A 27,573-nucleotide genomic window follows, 5' to 3' on the forward strand; every position below is an offset into this window, starting at 1 on the left:
GACCATTCTTCTTTGGCAAACTGCTCCAGGTCCCTGATATTTGAAGGGTGCCTTCTCCAAACTGCCATTTTTAGATCTCTCCACAGGTGTTCTATGGGATTCAGGTCTGGACTCATTGCTGGCCACCTTAGAAGTCTCCAGTGCTTTCTCTCAAACCATTTTCTAGTGCTTTTTGAAGTGTGTTTTGGGTCATTGTCCTGCTGGAAGACCCATGACCTCTGAGGGAGACCCAGCTTTCTCACACTGGGCCCTACATTATGCTGCAAAATTTGTTGGTAGTCTTCTGACTTCATAATGCCATGCACACGGTCAAGCAGTCCAGTGCCAGAGGCAGCAAAGCAACCCCAAAACATCAGGGAACCTCCGCCATGTTTGACTGTAGGGACCGTGTTCTTTTCTTTGAATGCCTCTTTTTTCTCCTGTAAACTCTATGTTGATGCCTTTGCCCAAAAAGCTCTACTTTTGTCTCATCTGACCACAGAACATTCTTCCAAAACGTTTTAGGCTTTTTCTGGTAAGTTTTGGCAAACTCCAGCCTGGCTTTTTTATGTCTCTGGGTAAGAAGTGGGGTCTTCCTGGGTCTCCTACCATACAGTCCCTTTTCATTCAGATGCCGACGGATAGTACGGGTTGACACTGTTGTACCCTCGGACTGCAGGGCAGCTTGAACTTGTTTGGATGTTAGTCGAGGTTCTTTATCCAACATTGCGTTGAAATCTCTTGTCAATTTTTCTTTTCCGTCCACATCTAGGGCAGTTAGCCACAGTGCCATGGGCTTTAAACTTCTTGATGACACTGCGCACGGTAGACACAGGAATATTCAGGTCTTTGGAGATGGACTTGTAGCCTTGAGATTGCTCATGCTTCCTCACAATTTGGTTTCTCAAATCCTCAGACAGTTCTTTGGTCTTCTTTCTTTTCTCCATGCTCAATGTGGTACACACAAGGACACAGGTTGAGTAAACTTTAATCCATGTCAACTGGCTGCAAGTGTGATTTAGTTATTGCCAACAGGTAAGTTACAGGTGCTGTTAATTACACAAATTAGAAAAGCATCACATGATTTTTTGAACAGTGACAATACTTTTGTCCACCCTCAGTTTTATGTTTGGTGTGGAATTATATCCAATTTAGCTTTAGGACAATTCTTTTTGTGTTTTTTCATTTAAGACAAATTAAATGAAGATAATAATACCAAAGAATTTGTGTTTGCAAATCATTTTCAGGAAGAAACTGAGTAGTATCTGACAGAATTGCAGGGGTGTCAATACTTTTGGCCACAACTGTATATACAGTAGTTTTAACAGCATCCCTTCAAATTTTTGTATTTTTACATCTACGAGATCATTTTCAAAATCTTTTTTCCTGGTGACATCATCATTCACTAGATCAAAAAAATGTAGAGCTTTAAACATTTCAAGTTCAAATAATTTCTTTTCACAAATCATTGCGGCTTTACTGGCTAACTCAGAACGCTTTTCCACTAGTAAACTCAAAGGACTATAAGAACAATCATTTGAAATATTATTCCAATTGTTAGTAAAATTATTGTTACCTGGAAAATTACTATTAAAATGATTCTTCAAACCGTTTGCAACTATTTTTGATCAATGGAAATACATAGAAATTCTGCATCGATCTGATGTCTTATTTCCACCTTCATGTTTTTCGAATTCCATAAAAATACCAGTGATGGTCTGTTTGGGAGAGAAGAACAGACAAAACACGGGGCCCTAAGTGCGTAAACACAATATATATTAGACTTTGATGGTTGATGGGTACAAAAGTTCATGCACTCACCTGATGGAGGACTAATGTGGCTTTAGAATGTGTATCCTCAAAAGATTGTCCTGAGATACTTTTCAATGGACAGGGTTTGCAGCTTGCATCGGGTGGATCCAAGTGGAAGAGCCAGAAACAGGCTCACACAGGACAAGTAAATCAAAATGACCACATCCAGCCCATGAACAGCAGCGCCTTTCAAACCACATTCTGATCAAGTTGGATGCAAAAAGATAGTAAAAACAAAAAAAAAAAGTCAAAAACTTTTTTGTAATCTTTTTTATTTAAAAACCTTATTTAAAATTTTTTTTAATTCTCTCTATATCATTCAAACCATTTGGATATATTGCTCCCATACGATATATCCAAAATGTTTCTTTTCGGTTTAAAAGAGCATTCCTGTTTGTAACACCAGAGGATATCTGTTCCATTGGAGTTACTTTTATATTAAAAATTGTATTATGTTTAATTAGTAGATGCCTTGAAAGACTGTGCTTCAAGAAGCCATTTTCTGCTCTATTTCTGTGTCCAGCAAATTCCTGTCATGGCCAGTCCAATCTCCAGACCTGAACCCCATTGAAAACCTCTGGAATGTAATCAAGAGGAAGATGGATAGTCAAAGCCATCAAAGAAGAACTGCTTAAATTTTTATACCATCAGTGGCATGAGGTCACCCAGAAGCAGTGTGAAAGACTGGTGGAAAGCATGCCAAGACGCATGAAAGCTGTGATTAAAAATCATGGTTATTCCACAAAATATTGATTTCTGAACTCTTCCTCAGTTAAAACATTAGTTTTGTTCTTTCTAAATGATTATGAACTTGTTTTCTTAGCATTATTTGAGGTCTGCAAGCACTGCATTTTTTTGTTATTTTGACCAGTTCTCATTTTCTGAAAATAAATGCAAAATTTTGTGCTTGGAAATTATACACAGGTAGTGATGCCGTGCATCAAACCCAGGACCCTCCAGCCTGGCCCAAATGGGTTCTGGGCATCAGAATTGGCATCAAAGTGAGCAAACAGCCCATTTTCACGATTTGAATAAGTAACTGATGTTTTTAAGGGGTTAAATGACTTTGGACCACAGATCTCACACTAAAATTACACTTCTGTGTATTCTTAGGGTATGTGCACACGCTGCGGATTCAGCTACGGTTTTGGCCGCTGCGGACCCGCAGCTAAAACTGCTGCGGGTCCGCAGCGGCCAAAACCGCAGCTGAATCCGCAGCGTGTGCACATACCCTAAGAATACACAGAAGTGTAATTTTAGTGTGAGATCTGTGTACAGTACCATTCAAATGAATGGTAAACAAAAACCACTGTGTAGACGGTGCGGATAAATCCGCGCGGATTTCCTGCGGTTTTGAAACAGCAGAAAGAATTGACATGTCAATTCTTTCTGTGGATTGCGCAGTGGTTTCCTATCTCCACCATTGTGGAGCTGGTCAAACCGCAGGCTAAACCACAGATAATCCGCAGGTCTTTTGCCCTGCGGTTTTTGCAAAATCCGTGCGGATTCCGCAGCGTCTGAACACACCCTTAGTGTGAGATCAGTGGCTCAAAGTCATTTAAATCCTTAAAACCATCAGTTACTTATTCAAATCTGTGAAAATTGGCTGTTTGCCCACTTTAATGCCAACTCTGGTGCCCAGTACCCATTTCGGCCAGGCTGGAGGGTCCTTTGATGCAGGGCATCACTATCTATGTATTCTTAGTGTGTGATCAGTGGCCCAAAGTCATTTAACCCCTTCATAACATTTCAAATCTTTTTTGACTGTTTGCCCACTTTGATGTCAATTTTGATGCCCAAAACCCATTTAGGTCAGGCTGGAGGGACCTTGATTTGATGCAGGGCATCATTGTCTGTGTATCCTTTGTGTTTGATCAGTGGCCAAAATCATTTAACCTGTTAAAAACATCAGTTACTTATTCAAAGCTGTGAAAATGGGCTGTTTGCCCACTTTGATGCCAATTCTGATGCCCAGAACCCATTTCTTATCCACAGCATTACAGAATGCAGCTTATAGGCCAAAAATGAGGTGACAGATTCCCTTTAAGTGTATTAACATCAAGGCACCTTGCTACATTATGTTATTATTGTGATACTTATTTGTGTTGTTAAACCTGTAAAAAAACAGAAAAGAAGAAAATGCAGAAGAAACTGAACGAAGAAGAAACCATCTTCAGCCGCGTTGACCGTAGCCTTAATCCGTCTTTGCTGCAAGGTTGGGCTCTTGGACATTGATTCTTGGGCTGGGTGGAAGGTGGACCGCTGCTTGTGGTACACAAAGCCTCACTATAAACGGAGCAGGGAAGAGGGGCGTCATTACTACTGTGAGAGATTCCCGCCATCCAATGCTACACACTTCTGTCAGCCATACAGGGAAGATTCATCAAATGTCAACGTAGAAGACAGAAACATTCCCTCAGGAATAGTAGCCTTCACACTACAAGTGGGGAGGAGGCCACATACATGGCTGGTTCCTCACACACTGCTCCATGGCACTGCTGTCAGAAAGGCGGGAGATGGAGGAGGACGCCGGCCCTGCACCGGAGCCAAGCAGAAGGAGGCCGGCCTTACACGATAGCAGGCGGGAGATACAAGAAGAGGCCGGCCCTGCACCGGAGTAGGCGGGAGAATGAGCAGGAAGCCGCCGGCACTGCTAGAGAGCAGGCGGGAAAAGAGCAAGAGGAGGCCGGCCGTGCAGGCGGGAGAGGAGCAGGAGGCCGGCCCTGCACTGGAGCATGCTCCACCATCACTTCCTCTCGAGCTCCCCTCCCCCTGCTTCCACAGTAGCCACATGACACCACCGAGCCCTGCACCCTGGTAGCAGAAGGGGAGAGCGGACCCTCCGTGGCAGTGCGAGCCTCGCGTTCAGCCGCGTCCCTTCTGCTCTGGGCTCTGCATTCACCTTGCAGTGTCCCTGCACACCAGGACCATGCCGAATATCGTGCTGTTCAGCGGCAGCTCTCACCAGGATCTCTCCCAGAAAGTAGCAGACCGGCTGGGGCTGGAGCTGGGCAAGGTGGTCACCAAGAAGTTCAGCAACCAGGAGACCAGGTGAGCCGGGCTGGGAGGGCATGTCCACAGCCGTGATAGCCGGGGTAATGTGAGCATGGCCGTGCCGAGCCCGGGAGTCACATTGTCCGGCTCATTCATTGCACAGTCTGAGCCGGATCTGCTCCACAGGCGATCTCCTCACTACATGATCACCCTGATCTGCCGATCCATTGCCAGTCTGATCAGTTATCATTGGCCATCTGAGTGTTGGTTGTAAGGTGCATCCATGTGTATGATCGCACCATGCGTTCAATGTTTGGTTCCTGATAAGAGCTGGCTACTGCTGGAATTCGGTCACCACCCCCCAAGGGGATCTAGAGGAAAGAGGCTGCACTATTGAGTTACTGCTGGTCAACTCAGGCAACCTGTCCAGCCACAATTGTACACCTCATAATGTGTGTATGTATATATATATTTCTGTGCTGTATGCATTATAGACCAAATGGAGGGTGCCAGTCAGCTGGCAAAATCAGCACAAGTATGTAAGTAGAAGGAATTTTGGCACATCCATCTGTTGATAAAAAAAAAAAATCTTTTACTTTAGTGGTTGATCAAATTTGGAAGAAAAATTAAGCAGTGAACAGTTTTTGTCGATGAACCGCCCTCACTCATAGTCTAATGAGAATGGCAATAGCAGAATGTTTAAATAGAAACATAAGAGCAATCGAGAACATAATTACATAAAGTTCTTAACAACAAAGATCTGAGCCATCAAAAATATTGAATGTATACAAATCTCATGAACATGGAGTAGATCAACGGATAGATGTACCGAAATTCCTTGTACTTACCTATGAAGAGGGAGTTATTGCCTGCACTGTAAAATAACTTGTCACCCACACAGATATAGTGAAGCCCGTTAGTGTTTTTTCAATGTAATTCCTCTGAGTGTTATTTGCCTCTCTCTATACAGCATGATGCTCACTCGGTTCTCCCTTACACATACGGTGTGATGGTGGCATGGTGCCCTTACTGTGCACCCTCCCCCACTAGCCCCAGGCAAACTAAAAAAAAAAAAAAAAAAAAATCTAGCCCCTTTCCTTCTATGAGGGGAGCAGACATGATCTGTGCGGTGTCTGTTCCCGGTGAAGCGGGTGCAATATAGTCACATCAGCGCGGACCCTCAGACGGCGCAGGTGAATGGTGGAGTAGCGCTAATGTTCCCTGTTCTACCATTATATTCAATTGTATTGGCATCCTAAGGCCATGTGCACACATTGCGGATTGTCCTGCGGATTTGGATAAATCCGCAGGTCAAAAGACTCGGCATAAACTGCTGCGGATCCGCAGGGCCAAAAACATTGCGGATCTGCAGCAGATTCCGCAACGTGTGCGTATGGCCTTAGGGTGTGTGCATTTGTCAAAAACCACAGGTAAATCCACAGGTCAAAAGACCTGCAGTTTATCTGAGTTTTTCTGCGGTTTAGCCTGCGGTTTTCCCCTGCTGTTTGACACCTGCCATGGAGCAGGTGCCAAACCGCAGCGGAATCCGCACAAAGAATTGACATGCTGCAGTTTTGAAACCGCAGCAAATCCGCGCAGAAAAATCAGCACTGTATGCACAGTGGTTTTCATTTTGCATTAATTTTAATGGTACTGTACACCCCGCAGGACCAAAACCACTGCGGATCCGCAGCAGAATCTGCAGCGTGTTCACACACCCTTAGGCTATGTGCACACACTGCGGATTCACCAGCGGATTTTTCCGTGCAGATCTGCCGGTAAAACCGCAGGTAAATTGGCCTGTGGTTTGACACCTGGACAATGGAATAGGTGGCAAACCGCAGCGGAATCTGCAGAAAGAATTGACATGTCATTTCTTTCTGCGGATTTAAAACCGCAGCTTTTCCGCAGTGTAAAAACCGCAGCATGTGCACAGCGGATTGTAAATCCCATAGACTTACATTGTACTGTACACTGTCTGCAGAACTGCTGCGGATCCGCAGAGGCCAAATACACTGCTGATCTGCAGCAGAATCCGCAGCGTGTGCACATACCCTTAAGGTTGCCAACTCCGTATCCTTCACTGATATAACAAAACACTGTAGCACTTCAGGTAAAAAAAGTAGGAGTTTCTTCACCAATGCTAAGTACATGGAAAAGCCTTTACATTCAAGAAGCCCCCCTCCCGATAAAAATGTTATATTTCACAGCCCTTTCCTACTTCTTTTTCTTGGGTGATAATAGTAACCAGAGACATTGAAAGAAACCAGTGAAAACACAGGAGAACACAGACTCGTGGTTGATGTAGTCTTGAGTTGAATTAGAACATAGCAACCCCAGTGCTACACAACGTCGCTAACCCTCTGGCAGGCTATATATGGTATTTGTGGTTTAAATAAAATCTGTCATTTCGGTTATGTTGTACTGTCTGAGGCCAGCATGGAGTAGTGACGCACACCCTGACTTTAAATCTTTCATCAGTCATCAAAATCTGATTGTAGCAGTGATACCCCCTGCGATCAGTTGTTCTTTTCTCAGTGTCCATTCCTGTGTATTTTAATTTAATGCCCATTCACTTCCATGAGACTAGTCAGACAGTGTACAGATCTGTGCTGTTCAGCTCTGTGCACTATTTACATGTGGCCACCAGATTCAGTATAATTCCTTTGCAAGCCCTTTAAAGCGAACCTGTCACCTATTTTGGACACTATAAGATGCAGCCACTGCCATTCAGGGCTTATCTACAGCATTCTATAATGCTGTAGATAAGCCCCCAATCCGACCTGTAAGATGAGGAAAAAATAAGTTATTATACTCACCTGGGGGGTGGTCCGGTCCAATGAATGTTCCGGGTCCGGCGCCTCCCAATTTTGAGATGCCACCCTCCTGCTTGCATCGTCGCTCCCCGGCATCGTGCTCCTGCGCAGGCGTACTTCTCTTCCCTGTTGAGGGCAGAGCAAAGTCCTTCAGTGCGCAGGCGCTGGGAAAGGTCAGAGAGGCCCAGCACCTGCGCACTGCAGTACTTTACTCTGCCCTCAACAGGCAGATAAGTACGCCTTGCCAGGAGCGAGATGCCGGGGAGCCATGAAGCAAGCAGGAGGGTGGCATCGCAAGAAGATGGGAGGTACCGGACCTTTGACACCCATCGGATCGGACTGCCCCGTAGGTGACTATAATAAAACTAAGAATGTAGATAAACCCTGAAAGGGCAGTGGCCGCATCTTATAGTGGCAAAAAGAGGTGACAGGTTCCCTTTAATATTTGTGTGGCTATCAATGGAGACTGCAGTGAAGGCAGGTATTATATTCATGACCCCCCATGTCTTCCCTCTTGCTACAGCTGCTGATTTGCAGCTCTTTCTCTCCCTCCCTTTTTCTGTGCATAGTGTGAGCTGACAGGTTCTCTTTTAGGCTATGTGCCCACGTATGCAGAAAATTTCTGCTTCAAAACCGGACTCCTTCCCAGAAAATGTGTTTTATTTCCGCGCGTTTTTTTTTTTTTTTTGCTGCGCATCTTCTGACTCATAGGAAACGGCTAAAAATGCAGACTTTTCCACAAAATTAATGAATATGCTGCGTTTTTTACCGTGAAGCGTTTTTTCGCGGAAAAAAAGCCGCATCAATGTGCACAAAAAGTGCGGCTTTCATTTAAAATGAATGGGATTTTTCTTGTATGCGTTTTTAAAGCGTTTTGACCGGGACAAATGCTTCAAAAACGCGAAAAAAAACGCTTGCGTGGGCACAGAGCCTAAAGGTGAACCTGTCATTAGGATTGTGCACAGTAACCTACAGACAGTGTCTGGTCGGTGCCATTATACAGAATAAAATGATACTTTGGTTGATGAAATCCGTCTTGTGGTTGTTGTGTAATCTTTATTCTCAGTTTTCAGTTAATGATATGCCTGTGTCCGGGGCGGCCTGTGAGGGGTCTTCGTGTGGTGCTCTGTTATGATTGGGTCACCGAGGAGGATAGCAGGCCCAGGCTAAGCCACAGAAAACCAGAGAGGTTGGTAACTAAGTGGATTGCAGACCCCTGATCCTACCCACACAACTAGCAGTAGCCGTGGAGCGTACCTACAATAATCCTAGACGCCTCGACACAGCCGGAGAACTAAAGCCTAAAGCAAGAAAGGGGAAATCTAAACTGCCCCAGAGCAGACCCCAAAGGAATAGATAGCCCCCAAACGTATATTGTCGGTGAGACATGATGAAAACACAGATAGGAAAATAGACTGAGCAAACGATGGGGCCCACACTAACTAGACAGGACAGGAAAGGAAAGACTGTCTGCATTCACGCAAAAAACCTGCAAAAAATGCCCAAAACGTCTGATAGAAAAATACTGAAGTCACTAGACTTCGCCCACTATATCAGCACTCTGGTATATTCTGAAAGCAGAGCAAAAAAGAGTCCAATCTAATAAGGGACAAAAACAAACTGGCACAAGCAGTAACATAAGCATGGAAACTCAGCACAGTCCCAGCCGGAGCTTGCTGAACACACAAAACTGAAATAAACCAGATCAAATGTGAACAAAAGCAAAAGAACACTTAGCTGAGCATGCAGGGACTGAGCTGGAAACTAAGACTTCAGGAGGCAGGAAAAAATCACCAGCAGGGATAGAGGGAGTCAGCTGTCTTAAATCCAGTCAGAAACTCCAGATCTCCAGTCATCCTCCTCATTATCAGGTGGCAGGCCTCTGTTAATTAGATCTTCTCTCTTCTTCATTTTTTTTATATAGCGCTAACATATTCCGCAGTGCTTTACAGTTTTGCACACATTTCCATCACTGTCCCCGATGGGGCTCACAATCTAAATTCCCTATCAGTATGTCTTTGGAGTGTGGGAGGAAACCAGAGTGCCCGGAGGAAACCCATGCAAACACGGGGAGAACATACAAACTCCTTGCAGATGTTGTCCTTGGTGGGATTCGAACCCAGGACCCCAGCGCTGCAAGGCTGCAGCACTAACCACTGAGCCACCGTGCTGCCCTATCAGCTCCATTGCCTCCAGTAACCACCAGAGAGAGCCTGGAAAGAGAACTTGCAAACCCCTCTGTGAATATAACCAGCTCCACTAACTTCACTAGTAACCAGAGGTAGGCCAGAAAGCAAATTCACAACAGTGCTCCGATTAGATATTTGTTATGAATAAGTCACCGTAGGAGGCAAAAGCAGAAATACAAGCCAAATCCAGAAAACCAGAGAAGTTGGCAACTATCAGATTGCAGACCCTTGAACCTATCAACACAACTAGCAGTAGCCGTGGGGGGTTCCTATGATGCCCTAGACCCCTCGATCACAGCCGGAGAAATACATAGGCCTAAAGAAAGGGGAAATCTAAACTGCCCCAGAGCAGACCCCAAAGCAATAGGCAGCCCCCAACATATAATGACGGTGAAGCAAGATGAAAATACTAACACAGACAGAAAGATAGACTGAGCAAAGACGGGGCCCCAAAACTACCTAGATAGGGAACGGACAGGAAGGCTGCTGTCTGCAATCTGCCAAAACCCTATCAAAGACATAAGCCAACCAGCTGATATGAAAAAGGCCTTGAAGCAGCTAGGCTTCAAAAACTGAATCAGCACTCAGGTATTTTCAGAAGACTGAGCTAAATGAATTCAGCACACCCCAGCAGGGAATGGCAGAAATCCAGAAAAACAAAGCAAAAACAAAGTCAAAGCACAAAAGCAAAAGGCCGACCAGCAAACTTAGCTTTGGAGGAGCAGGAATTCAGACTGGTCTCAAAGGATCCCACAGAGAAATCACCCGCAGGGCAGAAGGGCGTCGGCAGCATTATATCCAGTCCGTAACTCCACTCAGCCAGTCATAATCATCAGCCTCAGGTGTTTGACAATCAGGCTCACTACCTTTCTTTACCAGAAGAGGGAGTTCCTCGGGCCTCAGTAATGAAGAGGAAAATGAACTCACAACAGATATTCATGTGTATGGCTTCTGACAAGTCACTGATCCCTCAGTGTCTTGAACCCTATTTTACATACTGCTTTTGCAACAGCCCTGGTATGGGGCCATTCCTTTCACTGTTATCCACCCCCATGCAGTGTCCACAGCTGATTGAATAATCGCAGACAACGGGGTAACAGCTGCTTTACTTTAGCAGAACGGGGAGAAAGATATAGCATGGAGTAATGGAAACAGTTCACGTGGGGGAATCCACGGCGAACACAGTTCAGGATTGGATTCTGACACAGAATTAAGGTTCTGGAGCTTTAAGAACCTTTGTTAGTTAGGAGCAGTACTTGCAGGTAATTATAAGAGAGTTCATTGTCTCTTGGTGGCATAAAGGCAGAAGAAGCAATATTTACAAGCCTGAAATCCCGTATTCATTTTCTCAGCTGGTCACGGTACGTGCAGAAATATACTTGAAGTAAAAAAACCGATAATTTGCGGTGAGGCGGGGAACCCTCAATTTCATCAACACGTGGAGCAATAGGTTCTTCTGTACACATTTAGTGCGACCTAATGCTGGAGAAGCACGCCTTAAACCGGACAGCGGGGACCCAGGGTTAAAAAAAAAAAAAAAAGGGGGTTAAAAGCCTTCAGCCATCTTGGCTGTAGAAGTCAGGGGAAGATCCAAGGCATTAGGCCTGGCTCTAAAGGCCCTGTCTCACCGATTTTGTGACGCAACAGCGATCTCGCCACGTGTGATACATAGCGGCAATCGGGCCCCTGCTGCGATGGTCGCTGATCGTGCTCGAATGTCCTGGGCCATTTTTTTTTATCGCTGGTGTCCAGCTGGCCAGCGCGCATCGCTGTTTGACAGGGACAACGACGAACGACCTCAATACTACAGGTCTGAGAGATAGGGTCCCAACGACCATCGTATCATTCCGTATCGTTGCTGTTGAAATCTGACTGTTTGACATCTCATCCGCGACCTCGTAGCGACGCACCAGCGATCCCTACCAGGTCGCATCGTTGTTGGGATCGCTGGTGCATCGCAAAGTGTGACGGTACCCTTAGTCTTGAAATGAAGAGAAAATGAGCTTGAAGCCTGGAGGGGGGTCAAGAGACCCCTCACATGAGGTCTGCTCTGTCATATCTTGAACCAGACTCCCCAGGGAACTTTCCAGAACCCTGTCTAGTCTAGACAGACACTGGAGGTAGCTCCTCTCATTGAACCTTGGTGACAGGGTCACTGACCAATAGGATAACTCTAAATTCTTGTGTCAGACTTCACATTGTGAGAATAACTTATAAATCATGCATTTCACCAGCATATAATGCTGGAACACACCAAATGACAAGTGCACTGAATAGAACACTGAAACACCTACCTGAGGAATATGTGAGATTAGTGAGTTTTTGATTCATTTAAACCAAATAACAGTAAGAGGATAACTTAGGAGTGAGTTGCAGTGTACAGAAACTACTCACGGTCCAAGGTTACTTAAAGGGACATACACAGTCTAGACCGGGTCACTAAACTTTGAATATTGTTTAAATAAAAAAACATATTCATCAGTCAGGTGCACGCATGATAAAATGTTTAATATGCAAGTATTCATTTTATTTAGATGTATAGTTATGTTGGAAAAATTATTTTTTCATCGTAGTCAAAATGGCAGCCGCTCCTGTGCAGTAGCATCTATCACGTTCTGATAGATGCTACTGCGCAGTCGTCTGTGCCATTTTGCTAGAGAAAAAAACATTTGGGCTCCATCAAGGTGGCGTGAGCGGTGCCTGAGCGGTAGCATCTATCAGAACGCGATAGATGCTACTGCGCAGGTGCCAGTGCCAGCGCCATCTTGATTAAGAAGAAAAAAATACGTATTATACATCGTATCGTGCTACAGTGCAGATGCCGGCGCCTGCCTGATAAAAGTGATTTTTTTTTTTTTTTTTTTAAACAATATTCAAAGCTGTATGTAAAATAGGGGGCAGATCACTGAGGGATCAGTTCAGTGACCTGTCAGAAGCCATACACATGAATACCTAAGCAGAGCGCCACATGAAGACCCCCCCCCCCCCCCCCACAGGCCGCCTCAAAGCACAAGGATCTCATTAACTGAAAACTGCCAATAAAGATTAAAGCACAACCACAAGATGGATTTCATCATCCAAGGTATCATGTTAATCAGTATAACTGCGCCAACCTGACACTCTGTAGGTTACTGTGCACAATCCTGCTGACAGGTTCACTTTAAGGCCAGCGTCACACTTAAGAGAAACTTGCACGAGTCTCGCATATCAATACCCGGCACAGCCGCCGGCACTCGGGTCCGGAGCGCTCAGCTGCATAGAAAGACATGCAGCTGAACGCTCCGATCCAGAGTGCCAGCGGCAGTGCCAAGTATTGACGTGTGAGAATTGTGCGAGTTTCGTACAAGTGTGAGGCTATGTGCACACATAGCGGAAGTTACAGCGAGAATTCCGGAATTCCATTCCGTGGGAAAATCTCATTTTAAATTCCCGCGATTTTCCCGCGGAAAAACTAGCGATTTGCAAGCACAATTAGCTTGCAGAATGCTAGCGTTTTCCAAGCGATCTGGAGCATCGCTTGGAGAACTGATTGACAGGTTGGTCACACTCGTCAAACATAGTGTTTGACGAGTGTGACCAACTTTTTACTACTGAGGCTACCTATGCAGCCTCAGTAGTAAAAGATAAAATGTAAAAAAAAAATAAAAAATATTGTTATTCTCACCTTCCGGCGTCCCGCGCAGCCTTCCCGCCTCTCTCCACGCTCCTGGTCCCAGTAATCCGTTGCGCGAATGACCGCGAGACGTCGCGCTCCCGCGAGATCTCGACGTCATCGCGGTCATTCTCGCAAAGGAATACTGGGACCAGGAGCGTGGAGAGAAGCTGGAAGGCTGCGTGGGACGCCAGAAGGTGAGAATAACAATATTTTTTATTTTAATTCTATTTTTTACAGGGATATGGTACCCAAAGCCCGGAGGACAGTCTCCTCTCCTCCGGACCGTGGGTACCATCCGCTTACTTCTCGCATGGTGGGCACAGCCACATGCGGGAAGTAAGCGAAACAATGCAATCCTATGGGTGCGGGATCGCCGCGATTCCGCTAAATTAATGAGCATGCTGCGTTTTTTACCGCGAAGCAATTCCGCCGCGGAAAAAAGCGCAGCATTAGCACAGCATTGCGGAATGCCATAGGATTGCATGGGATGCTTATTTTTCACGGCAAAATCGTGTGTTTAAAACCGCAGTGACAACGCGGAAAAAACGCGACGTGTGAACTCAGCCTGACTCCAGCTTAAGTCTGTCAAATAGTATATGGGAATAACAGATGGGGATGGAACTTTAATTGATGTAGATGCCATTCATACTGGGAAGTCAGAAAAACTATGCTCCAACACCTATAGTGCTGAAAAAATGCAGTTGGGGACCATCCAACTTAAAAAGGATGGATTCCATGTTATGGAGCATGAGAATTATGACTGTTCCTGGACATACTAGATGAGCTGTGGCGTCAAGCCTCCATTACCTCCAGCCACAACACTACCGATTTTTGGCAAAACCAAATTTTATAACTTTTCCATATTTTTATGCCAGTTTTCTGCCTTAAACTATGGTGCTGATTCATCAAAGCTTTTATCAGTCAATGCCAGATGCCCAGTACGACTGTACAGTACAATTTTCTGAAGAGCCATCGTAAAAAGTCAGCGATTGGAGGAAGTGCCTAGAACAGCTGCTGTTAAAGTCCTTTACTTTGTTACTAAGGGGTTTAGCCTACTAAGTTTTGTGCTTACGAACCTCTAGCCAGGGCTGTGGAGTCGGTAAGCCAAACCTCCGACTCAGACTCCTCAATTTCCCTTACACCGACTCCACGACTCCGACTCCGACTCCCACACATATTGCTTATATTTAAGTGAAAAATTTATTGTAGTACAATGTGAACCTCAGACATTTAATCATTTTTATGATCCAATAATCAAGATATTTAGAACAGAATATATATTGGTGTACTACCCGGTTTTCATTCTTTTTGGTACAGATACGATATGGATAGACAGATATGGATAAATGGATAGATGGAGCAGATTTCTAATCTGCTTTTGCTATTGAAAACATTATCTATGAGCTCAAAAACCTTTCAGGTGATGCAGTTTTTTAAAAAGATGATCAGCTTTTGCAGCTGAAAAACGTATCCTCAAAAAACACAGGAAAAACGTTGTGTGTGAATGTAGCCTTAGATCAGGAATATAACAGCCATTTATAGGACATTTCATAACTTTCCCAAACTCCTATGAAAAAATATTCAGCACATCCTGCATTGAATTACTGTACCCAATTTATTATATATTTTAGGAGTCGGAGTCGGTCCATTTTATTCCGACTCCGACTCCACGACTCCGACTCCACAGCCCTGCCTCTAGCATTATAATTTCTCTGGATTTGTACTATGTTACTGGTGGAGTAGAGGGTCCCAGAATTGAGCACAGTGCTATAGATGTCTACATAATGGTAAAATCTTTCTCATACTGGTGCGGTCTATACAGCAAATTCTACCAGTTGAGCAGCTCAGCTTCTTGGTTTATGAGGGGTCCTGACTGTGAGTTCCATGTGTCCATCAGGGTTGTTGTCTTTAGGAGACAATGCACTTCTAAAAGTTACTCTGATCTTAAACGTTTGGCATGCCGTATTATACGCCATAAATATGTCTGGTAGATGTGGGTCGCACCTCTGGGAACATTATCCTTGACTTCTGTCATGGACGGTGAGGTGGAGAGTGGCTTTTGCATCCAGGAGAAGAATAAATGGGAGAGGGCTGAAGAGTGCTCAACTGTTCCTTTGGTTCTGGTGGAAGTGAATGGGACAGATGTACCACCACATTTGTATTCTCTGCCTAGATGCAGCAGCCAGTGTTTGCCTCATCAGGCATGGTGGGTTCACTTTCTGGATCTCCACTGTGTATATATTGGAGGTCTCTTCTCTCAGAATAGCATTTTAAATGCTTTTGTGGTTTTTACATGAGATGTTTACTTTATTTTTATTTTTTCCAGTAGAAAGTCAATAAGTACTTCCTTGGGTTTGTCCTCTTTCAGCCATAGGCCACAAATCTGTGTTTATTGCAGTTGGAGGAAGTGGATGAAAACACATCCAAAACACCATTGTACATCTGTTCCTAGGAAATGAATTTTTTCCCCTCCAAATGTCTGAGGTCAGTTTTGTACATGATGTCCAGAATCTCAGCCGCGGCACCACAAGCATTGCTAATGCCATAGTAAACCATGTGACCAGAGTGATCTGATCTTTCCTAATTGATTCTCATGAGCCAAAGTAACTATGAATGGTAGATGTGTGACTAGAAGATGTCTGTCTGTAGCCTGATTTCAGTGATATCTGCTAGCTGACCGAGTCTCTTAATGCTTTTAATGTGGATTTGAAATCTACAGCATGTTCTGAAATCTGCGCATCATCTACAACTTCGCCAAATCTGAACATAAACTTATTTTTTACGGTATAGAGTTATCACTGTGATGATAATGCTGGAGAAAATATTGTAGCTTGAACCCTACAACTACATTTGCACATGTGACCATCATGATACATAAATAAAACATACATACTGAAGTAACGTTGTTCGAACCTGCTGATTCTGTTGGGACCTACCATCCTGTGCATGGGGTTCTCTTGACTCCATCCTTTGTTCACAAGGACATGGAATTGTACCAAGGGTATCTGGCAGGGGCTTATTCTCCTCTTCTCATTGAGAACACATTCATTATCGCTCAAAGCAGGTGTGAGGGGTCAACAAATGTTCAGCGGCAGCTAGAAACATTTCTTGTCATCCAATAGTTAATGAATAAAGCAATGTAAATGTCCCTATAACTGAAGTTAATCGCAGTTTATCTGTAAAGGTAAAGAAGCACTGCCATCAACATTTTTATCCTAATACATTTCAATCATCGTATTATATGACACCGTGCACTTACAATTGCTCATTTTACCTTTCTACCAAGCTAATTGTCTCTTCCATTAGGCTTATGACATCACATGGTTAAAAACTGACTAGCTGAAACCTTCTGAGTTCTATACACCATGTTCCAAATTATTATGCAAATTATATTTTTCTCTGATTTTCCTAAGTGGTCGGTACAAATGACAGTCAGTCTAATAAGTCATCACCCGTTAGAGTATGCATCGAATTTTATTGAATAAACCTCCCAATGATAACAGTATAATCTCCAAAATGAATAAAAACTCAAATTGCACTGTTCCAAATTATTAGGCACAGTAGAATTTCTAAACATTTGATATGTTTTAAAGAACTGAAAATGCTCATTTGTGGAATGTGCAGCATTAGAAGGTCACATTCACTGAACAAAAAAAGCTATTTAACTCCAAAACATCATAACAGGCCAAGTTACATGTTAACATAGGAACCCTTCTTTGATATCACCTTCACAATTCTTGCATCCATTGAACTTGTGAGTTTTTGGAGAGTTTCTGCTTGTATTTCTTTGCATGAAGTCAGAATAGCCTCCCAGAGCTGCTGTTTTGATGTGAACTGCCTCCCACCCTCATAGATCTTTTGCTTGATGATACTCCAAAGGTTCTCTATAGGGTTGAGGTCAGGGGAAGATGGTGGCCACACCATGAGTTTATCTCCTTTTATGACCATAGCAGCCAATGACTCAGAGGTATTCTTTGCAGCATATGATGGTGCATTGTCATGCATGAAGATGACTCTGCTCCTGAAGGCACGTTTCTGCTTTTTATACCATGGAAGAAAGTTGTCAGTCAGAAACTCTATATACTTTGCATAGGTCATTTTCACACCTTCAGGAACCTTAAAGGGCCCTACCAGCTGTTTCCCCATGATTCCAGACCAAAACATGACTCCACCGCCTTCCTGACGTCGCAGCCTTGTTGGGACATGGTGACCATCCACTACTCCATCCATCTGGACCGTCCAGGGTTGCTCAACACTCACCACTAAACAAGACTGAAAATTAGTCTTCAGGTATGTCTAGGCCCACTACAACCTTTTCTGCTTGTGAGCACTGTTTAGGGGTGGCCGAATAGTAGGTTTATGCACCACAGCAAGCCTTTGAGGCTATGTACCAACGTATGCAGAAAATTGCTGACTAAAAACCAGACTCCTTCCCAGGGCTGTGGAGTCGGTAAGCCAAACCTGCGACTCCGACTCCTCAATTTCCCTTACACCGAATCCGACTCCATGACTCAGACTCCGACTCCCGCACATATTGCTTATATTTAAGTGAAAAATTTATTGTAGTACAATGTGAACCTCAGACATTTAATCATTTTTATGATCCAATAATCAAGATATTTAGATAGAACAGAATATATATTGGTGTACTACCCGGTTTTCATTCTTTTTGGTACAGATACAATATGGATAGACAGATATGGATAAATGGATAGAGCAGATTTCTAATCTGCTTTTGCTATTGAGTAACATTATCTATGAGCTCAAAAACCTTTCAGGTGATGCAGTTTTTTAAAAAGATGATCAGCTTTTGCAGCTGAAAAACGTATCCTCAAAAAACACAGGAAAAACGCTGTGTGTGAATGTAGCCTTAGATCAGGAATATAACAGCCATTTATAGGACTTTTCATAACTTTCCCAAACTCCTATGAAAAAATATTCAGCACATCCTGCATTGAATTACTGTACCCAATTTATTATATATTTTAGGAGTCGGTCCATTTTATACCGACTCCAACTCCGACTCCACCAAAATGAGCACCGACTCCACGACTCCGACTCCACAGCCCTGCTCCTTCCCAGGAACTGCACGTTTTTTTTCTGCGTGTTTTTTTTTTTCTTCGATTTTAATGCGTTTTTCCGGAGCATCCCCAGTCTCATAGAATATAGTTATAAATGAGGATTTTTCCACGAAATTAATGAGCATGCTGCGTTTTTTACCGCGATGCGTTTTTTCCACGGGAAAAGAACGCATCAATATGCACAAAAAGTGCAGAATTCATTAAAATAAATGGGATGCTTCTTGTAAGCGTTTATGCCGGTAAAAACGCTTAAATGTGAAAAACCGCTTACGTGTGCACACACCCTGAAGGTGCCTACACCTTGAGGTTCGAGGGACTCCAGAGGCACCAGCAGCTTCAAATATCTGTTTGCTGGTTTGTAATGGCTTTTTAGCAGCTGCTCTCTTAATCCGATGAACTTGCCTGGCAGAAACCTTCCTCATTTTGCCTTTATCAGCACAAACATGTCTGTGCTCAGAATCGGCCACAAATCTCTTAACAGTACGATGATCATGCATAAGTTTTCAGGAAATATCTAATGTTTTCATCCCTTGACCAAGGCATTGCACTATTTGATGATTTTCGGCAGCAGAGAGATCCTTTTTCTTTCCCATGTTACTTGAAAACTCTGGCCTGCTTAATAGTGTGGAACATCCAGTTTTCCTTTTTATTGGGCTCACATGGCAAACTAATGATCACAGGTATCTGAGATTGATTTCAGTGATCCAAAGAACCTTGAGACACAATACCATCAATGGGTTTCATTGAAAAAAAAACAAAAAACGCTATGACACTTAAAATCAATTTGCATAATAATTTGGAACATGGTGTATAGGAAAAGGAAGTCCTTTTTCCCTGTATGAATAATAAGTCCTCGCAAAAGTCCCTGGCTCGTGCTAATGGAAAAGTATTAACTAGGTAGAAAAGAAAAATGAGCGATTGTAAGTATACAGTGCAATATAATATGATTGCAATATATTAAGAGGATGAAAACTTTGATGGGAAGAGTGTTTATTTCTCATCTAAGTTGTCCCATTATGGAGCTAGTTTCTAATCATTTTTCCGGCAATACTTTTCCCTGTCATATATTCGCTTTTTAAATTGTAAACCACAGCTATTCCAGAGCGTTATACATGCATCCTCTATTAGTATTAAAATTATTAGCAGGGGTATATACCAAAGATAGGATGTATATTTTGTAGCAGATTGGTACGAACCAGTTTTAAATAAAACTTAACTTTTAATGTAGCTTTAAAAACATATAACAACAAAAAGTGCCATACAAAGTGCTCGTGCTGAAGTGATTATAAAATGATTCAATGCCGCCTGAAATCACCCATATGGAACAATGGGGCACTCATTATATCATTATAAATTAGGAAGAGTGGTCTATGGCCCCACATATAAATTGTCCTTATATGGTTAATACTATTCTCTAGGCTCTATAACAGTCCATATAGGACATGAATATAAACAAAAAAGTGAGCCACTATACATACATCAGACACCCTCAGAGAGGAAATGTATAGAGTCTCCTTTAGATTACTGATCACAAATCACCTCTCTAGAGTGTGAATAGATCATAATGTACTTATCTCAGATAACGTTGTTTTCAATGACGGTACCCAAATACTGCTCACAGCTAGGGGGCTCCACATATCAGCGCATCGCTGGGAAGCTCGATTCCCTCTATATGTCTCCCAACGCGTTTCATCTACCACAAATTCATCAGGGGAGTAGTGGCATATAGTCCAGTGGCATTGCGCGCCATATCGCGCTCTCGTTATCTTTTAAATACTTGCAGAAGTCCCGCGGTCTATCCCCACTTCCGGACGCCGGGGTTGGCACTTCCGGTTTCCATCTTGTTTAGGCCCCTAGACTCCTCTCCTGCCCCACTTCCTGGGCATGTCTAAGGGACGAAACGTCACATCCGGTGATGCGTATTGACCAGATCATATGCCCCACTTCCTGGGTTCGTCTGGACGTCAATAGCGTCATATCCGGTAAAAACAGCGATGTAAACACATCGCGTTCATGTGACTCGCCCGTGCCCATAGCAACCAGCCGCTATTGTACATGTCTATCTAGCGTTAGGCATCTCCTTCTAGAGAGTAGGGCTCGGGCTAAAAAAGAAAATTATACAACTATTCCCATTTAGATAACACTAGTATCAATACATTAGAGACGTGTATAATAACAAGAGATCAGCAAAAACCATTTTTTATTTTTTGCTGATAACCCAAACAAGGGACATTTTCAGTGCATTCCTAAGTCCAAAAAACAATTTTTACACCATATTCAGGATACAAAACGTATGATTAAAATTTCAGAAAAAATAGTCAGTTGATCAATAGATGTTGCATGGTAAATACTGGACACCACGGAACTTTTTAGGGAAGGATAGAGAAGGGTGCTCACTAGAACTTACCCTATTATACCCTCTCTATATGTCACCTACCTAGCGCGGAGGTTGGCACCCTAATTCCTGCGCAAATGGCGCCCCCACTCGACGGCGGCTCTCCCTATACTTTGATGGCCCTATTAAAGTACTCCCTACAAGAAGGAAGAATAGGTAAGGAGTTCATTAAGTCCCTTGGGATGTACTGTTCGTAGTGAGAAAATCCAGAAGGTTTCTCTCTGGAGGATTCGCTTATCCCAATCACCTCCTCTTTGATTTTTTGGGACTTTTTCAATGCCTATGAAACTGACAGCCTTAACATCCCCATTGTGGGCCTGGTTGATGTGATTCGCCACTGGTGTATCTCGTTTGTTTATGATATCCCTATGATGCTCTCCCACTCTCACTCTGAACTCTCTCTTGGTTTTGCCAACGTATTCTAAACTACATCTACAGGTAATCTTGTACACAACTCCAACCGATCTACAATTAATAAACTGTTGTATGGGAAAAGTTCTTCTTGTGACACTACTGCGAAAATTAGTGTCCTGTGTGATTGATGCACAGTATTTGCAGTTGCCACACTTGAAACACCCTTTGGGTTGGGTACCCAGCCAAGTAGATCTAATGTTAGTGTTTAAGGAAAAATGGCTACGGACTAGTCTATCCTTGATAGAACGACCTTTTCTGAACGTAATTTGTGGGGTACCAGGTAAAATTCCTAGAAGGTCTTGATCCATGAGGAGAATTGGCCAATGCCGTTTCATAATTTCCCTCAAGTCTTTGGATCCATTAGAATATTTTGTTATAAATCTGATCGTTCCTTCATCTGTGTTTTTCTGTTTTGGAATTAATAGCTCTTTTAAGTCATCGGCTTGTTCTCTGAAATCTCTGTGATTAGAGCAGTTTCTTTTCATTCGTAGGTATTGTCCCTTTGGAATGCCTCTTCTAAGGGGGGCTGGGTGACTAGAATCCCATCTCAGCAGAGAATTTGAGGAGGTGGGTTTTCTGTAGGTTTTAGTTATCAACCGACCATTCTCTCCTCTTTCAATGCTGATGTCTAGGAATGATAGTTTATGTCTATCCGCCTCAAAGGTAAATTGAAGGCCCAGATCGTTCTTGTTCAAACTTTTTACAAAATTACCAAACCCCTCCTTATCTCCTTTCCAAATTATGAACACATCGTCGATGTAGCGGAGCCAGAGCACAATACTCTCCTCCGCCACATCCATGTGCTCTCCAAATACAATGTTTTCCTCCCACCAACCCAGGAGCAAATTTGCATACGATGGCGCACATGGGCTACCCATCGCAGTGCCCCTGAGCTGGTGGAAGTACTCTCCATTGAATAGGAAAAAATTCCTAGTGAGGCAAAATTCAAGGGCCTTAATGACAAACTGATTGTGTTCAGAGAACTGGATACCCCTGGTTTTTAGATAGTAGTCCGCAGCCATTAGACCTTTGATATGGGGGATGGATGTTTTTTGGACTTAGGAATGCACTGAAAATGTCCCTTGTTTGGGTTATCAGCAAAAAATAAAAAATGGTTTTTGCTGATCTCTTGTTATTATACACGTCTCTAATGTATTGATACTAGTGTTATCTAAATGGGAATAGTTGTATAATTTTCTTTTTTAGCCCGAGCCCTACTCTCTAGAAGGAGATGCCTAACGCTAGATAGACATGTACAATAGCGGCTGGTTGCTATGGGCACGGGCGAGTCACATGAACGCGATGTGTTTACATCGCTGTTTTTACCGGATATGACGCTATTGACGTCCAGAAGAACCCAGGAAGTGGGGCATATGATCTGGTCAATACGCATCACCGGATGTGACGTTTCGTCCCTTAGACATGCCCAGGAAGTGGGGCAGGAGAGGAGTCTAGGGGCCTGAACAAGATGGAAACCGGAAGTGCCAACCTCGGCGTCCGGAAGTGGGGATAGACCGCGGGACTTCTGCAAGTATTTAAAAGATAACGAGAGCGCGATATGGCGCGCAATGCCACTGGACTATATGCCACTACTCCCCTGATGAATTTGTGGTAGATGAAACGCGTTGGGAGACATATAGAGGGAATCGAGCTTCCCAGCGATGCGCTGATATGTGGAGCCCCCTAGCTGTGAGCAGTATTTGGGTACCGTCATTGAAAACAACGTTATCTGAGATAAGTACATTATGATCTATTCACACTCTAGAGAGGTGATTTGTGGTCAGTAATCTAAAGGAGACTCTATACATTTCCTCTCTGAGGGTGTCTGATGTATGTATAGTGGCTCACTTTTCTGTTTATATTCATGTCCTATATGGACTGTTATAGAGCCTAGAGAATAGTATTAACCATATAAGGACAATTTATATGTGGGGCCATAGACCACTCTTCCTAATTTATAATGATATAATGAGTGCCCCATTGTTCCATATGGGTGATTTCAGGCGGCATTGAATCATTTTATAATCACTTCAGCACGAGCACTTTGTATGGCACTTTTTGTTGTTATATGTTTTTAAAGCTACATTAAAAGTTAAGTTTTATTTAAAACTGGTTCGTACCAATCTGCTACAAAATATACATCCTCTATTAGTAGCATAGTTTCATAACTACTGATCTTTAGGGTCTGTGCACACATTGCAGATTTTTTTGCGGATCTGCACTGTTTGTACTGCGCGGAATTGCTCTAAGTCCACAAAGTATAGCTCAAGCAATGTTAATCAATGGGAATCCAGAATTGGTGTGCACATGCTGCGGAAAATTCCTCACTGATTTGCATTGTTTTATTTTCCGGAGCATGTCAATTCTGTTGCGAATCCTCAGCATTTCTGCACCCATTGACTTCCATTGAGTCAGTCAAATCTGCAGCAAAACCGCAGGTGTAAAAAAGGTTTGCGGATGTGCTTGCAAAAATGCTGCAGAAAAGGAAGTGATGTCAAAAGGAGGAAGTGTGGGCAGAGACTATATGTGAGCGGAGAATATGTATGTGTGTGGGTGTGAGCGGTTGTGTGTGGTAACGCTACCGCCGATACTGTCGGGCAAAGCGCTGCGGGATCATGCTGGCAGATGTCAGCATGATCCCGCAGCAGTGACTTGCGGTAAAAAAGCAGGCATGGACCGATGAGACTACTGCTCTCATCCGGCTATGTCTGCGGTCACTGATGGCACAGTAGTATCATCTGTTGGTGCCTGTGCCACTGTTTAAAAAAAACTGCATACATATTCACATATAAAAACAAAACATTATACTCTCCTCACACCAAATCCTCGACGCCCTCGTCTCCTAGAAATAATATAAAGTAATAAACCATGTCTACAATCCCCACCCCACAAACTTTCACACCCTCGCAGAAATCTTAAACACCTTGACCTACACTCATTCTCTGAATCCCTCCTCCCTCTCACAGATATAAGTTCCTTACACAATGCGGATGACGCTGCTGCTCTATATAACACCACAATAGCTGTAGCTTTGGAATCTGTTGCCCCACTTACACATACCAAAGCTCGCAAAATCAACATACAGCCCTGGCACACCAGCCTGACCAAAGAACTGAGGCGAGCTTCCAGGGCTGCTGAGCGCAGATGGAAAAGATCCCACTCCAACGAGCACTTCATCGCATTCAAACAGTCTCACTACTTTCAAGACCACACTCGCCACAGCTAAACAAACCTACTTCTCATCGCTCATATCCACCCTGTCTCACAACCCTAAACAGTTATTCAACACCTTCAATTCTCTCCTCCGTCCCCCAGCACCTCCTCCCTCCCCACTCATCTCAGCTGAAGACTTTGCCTCATTTTTCAAGCAGACGATTGATAACATCAGAGACAGTTTTGGTCATCAACCCCCAGAGCCCCTCCTCCCGACTTCCCAGCCCTCCACCTCCAAAACCAACTTCTCCACCATTACAGAAGATCGACTCTCCACTCTACTCTCAAGATCACATCTCACCACTTGTGCACTTGACCCGATCCCTTCCCACTTCATCCCAAACCTCACCACAGTCTTCATCCCAACCCTAACCCATCTCTTCAACCTATCACTAACTGGTGTTTTCCCCTCAAGCTTTAAACATGCCTCAATCACACCTATCCTCAAAAAGCCCTCTCTTGACCCATCCTCTGTATCTAGCTATCGCCCTATATCACTTCTCCCCTATGCCTCCAAGCTACTGGAACAACACGTCTACCTTGAACTGTCCTCCCATCTCTCTTCTTGCTCCCTCTTCGACCGCTTACAATCTGGCTTCCGGTCACACCACTCCACTGAAACTGCCCTAACTAAGGTCACCAATGACCTCTTAACCGCCAAGAGCAAGCGACACTACTCTGTCGTCCTCCTCCTGGACCTGTCGGCTGCCTTTGACACAGTGGACCATTCCCTACTATTACAGACCCTCTCATCCCTTGGCATCACAGACTTGGCCATGTCCTGGATCTCATCATACCTAACAGACTGGACATTCAGCATCTCCCACTCGCACACCACCTCCTCACCTCGCCCCCTATCTGTCAGAGTCCCACAAGGTTCAGTCCTAGGACCCCTGCTCTTCTCCATTTACACCTTTGGCCTGGGACAGCTTATAGAATCTCATGGCTTTCAGTATCATCTCTATGCTGATGACACACAGATCTACATCTCTGGGCCAGATATCACCTCCCTGCTAACCAGAATACCTCAATGTCTGTCCACTATTTCATCCTTCTCTACCAGATTTCTGAAACTTAACATGGACAAAACAGAATTCATCATCTTTCCCCCATCTCACGTGACCCCCCCCCCCCCCCCCCAACGAACCTATCCATTACAGTAAATGGCTGCCCACTCTCCCCAGTCCCCAAAGCTCGCTGCCTCGTGGTAATCCTTGATGCTGATCTCTCCTTCAAACCACATATCCAAGCCCTTTCCACTTCCTGCCGACTTCAACTCAAAAATATTTCACGAATCCGTTCATTCCTCAACCAAGAATCTGCAAAAACCCTAGTCCATGCCCTCATTATCTCTCGCCTTGACTACTGCAACCTCCTGCTCAGTGGCCTCCCCTCGAACACTCTCGCACCCCTCCAATCTATTCTAAACTCTGCTGCCCGACTAATACACCTGTCCCCCCGCTATTCCCCAGCTTCTCCCCTCTGTCAATCCCTTCACTGGCTCCCCATTTCCCAGAGACTCCAGTTCAAAACCCTAATCGTGACATACAAAGCCATCCACAACCTGTCTCCTTACATCTGTGACCTCGTCTCCCGGTACTTTCCTGCACGCAACCTCCGATCCTCACAAGATCTCCTTCTCTACTCCCATCTTATCTCCTCTTCCCACAATCGCATACAAGATTTCTCTCGCGCATCACCCCTACTCTGGAACTCTCTACCACAACATATCACACTCTCACCTACCATCGATACCTTCAAAAAGAGCCTGAAGACCCACCTCTTCCGACAAGCCTATAACTTGCAGTAACCACCGATAGACCAAACTGCTGCATGACCAGCTCTACCCTCGCATACTGTATTTTCACCCATCCCTTGTAGATTGTGAGCCTTCGCGGGCAGGGTCCTCTCTCCTCCTGTACCAGTTATGACTTGTATTGTTTAACATTATTGTACTTGTTTTTATGTATACCCCTCCCTACATGTAAAGCGCCATGGAATAAATGGCGCTATAACAATAAATAATAATAAAAAACCAACATATACTCCCTGTCTGCTGTTGTCCTGGTAATCCAGATTGTCCCACGGCGATCTCACGTGTAGAACAGTCACGTCGGGAGATGTAACTGCTCTAACCGGCCTCCGGCGATACACTGCAGGAGCGATTAGCTCTTGTCAATGTATCAGTTTATCAGCTCCGTGCTGACACTTATGGCACCGCTGCGTGGGAAAGTTCTCACACAGCGGTAGTGCCATAAGTGAAAGCGGAGTGATGAACTCATGACAGCGCAGTGATACTGACAGGAGGTAATATGTCCCGCAGTGTATCATCGGAGGCGGGGTAGAGCAGTCACCTCTTCCGATGTGACTGTTCTACACGTGAGAGTGTCGTGGGACACTTGGTAGATGGATTACGTTGGACAAGGAGTATTACATGTTGGTTTATTTTATTTTTTGTTGCAGAAGATGAGGGAGTCGGCGATTAGGTGTTCGGTAAGCATGGTTGTCTTATAGATTCTTCTCCTTTACAAAGCCGTGAGCTTGATGTCACAGGACAATGCAAAGGTGAAATCAACACCAAAAATATTACCACACTTGCCACCGCTACAGGGCAAGTTGAAAGAGCAAGGCTAAGTGCCAGAATTGGCGCATCTATAAGATGTGCTATTTCTGGGGTGGATGAGAGCTGATGTTTTTAGCCTGGGGGGTGCCAATATACATGGCTCCTTCCCAGGCTATTAACATGAGCCCGCAGCTGTCTGCCTAGCCTTTGCTGGTTCGATTTTATAGGGGGACCCCAATTTTTTTCTGGGGTTCCTATGTAAACTGGCCAGTAAAGGCTAAGCAAACATCTGTGAGCTGATATTAATAGCACGCAGATTTCATGTGTGTGTCTTTATTGAACTCTTTATGTACTGTTTTATTAATGAGGGTATTTGGCTGACACCTTTTCATTACTAAATCTTGGGCTTGGTGCAACAGCCCTGTTACAGGGCCATTCCGTTCACTGTTATCCACCCCCACG

General features: G+C 44.1%; 1 protein-coding gene across 1 annotated transcript in view; it reads left to right on the forward strand.

Moving 5' to 3' along the window:
- Positions 1 to 4,415: 4,415 nt before the first annotated feature.
- The window catches only part of PRPS2 (phosphoribosyl pyrophosphate synthetase 2), a 119,020-nt gene continuing 95,862 nt past the window's right edge, over positions 4,416 to 27,573 (forward strand). The window contains exon 1 of the mRNA XM_073586158.1: positions 4,416 to 4,842. Coding sequence (XP_073442259.1) covers positions 4,721 to 4,842 — 122 coding nt within the window. The 5' untranslated portion in view covers positions 4,416 to 4,720. The remainder of the gene's footprint in view (positions 4,843 to 27,573) is intronic.

The sequence above is a fragment of the Dendrobates tinctorius genome, unplaced genomic scaffold (genome assembly GCF_039654945.1).
Source record: "Dendrobates tinctorius isolate UK_male_01 unplaced genomic scaffold, ASM3965494v1 ptg000091l, whole genome shotgun sequence".
In the NCBI taxonomy this organism is placed as follows: Eukaryota; Metazoa; Chordata; class Amphibia; order Anura; family Dendrobatidae; genus Dendrobates; species Dendrobates tinctorius.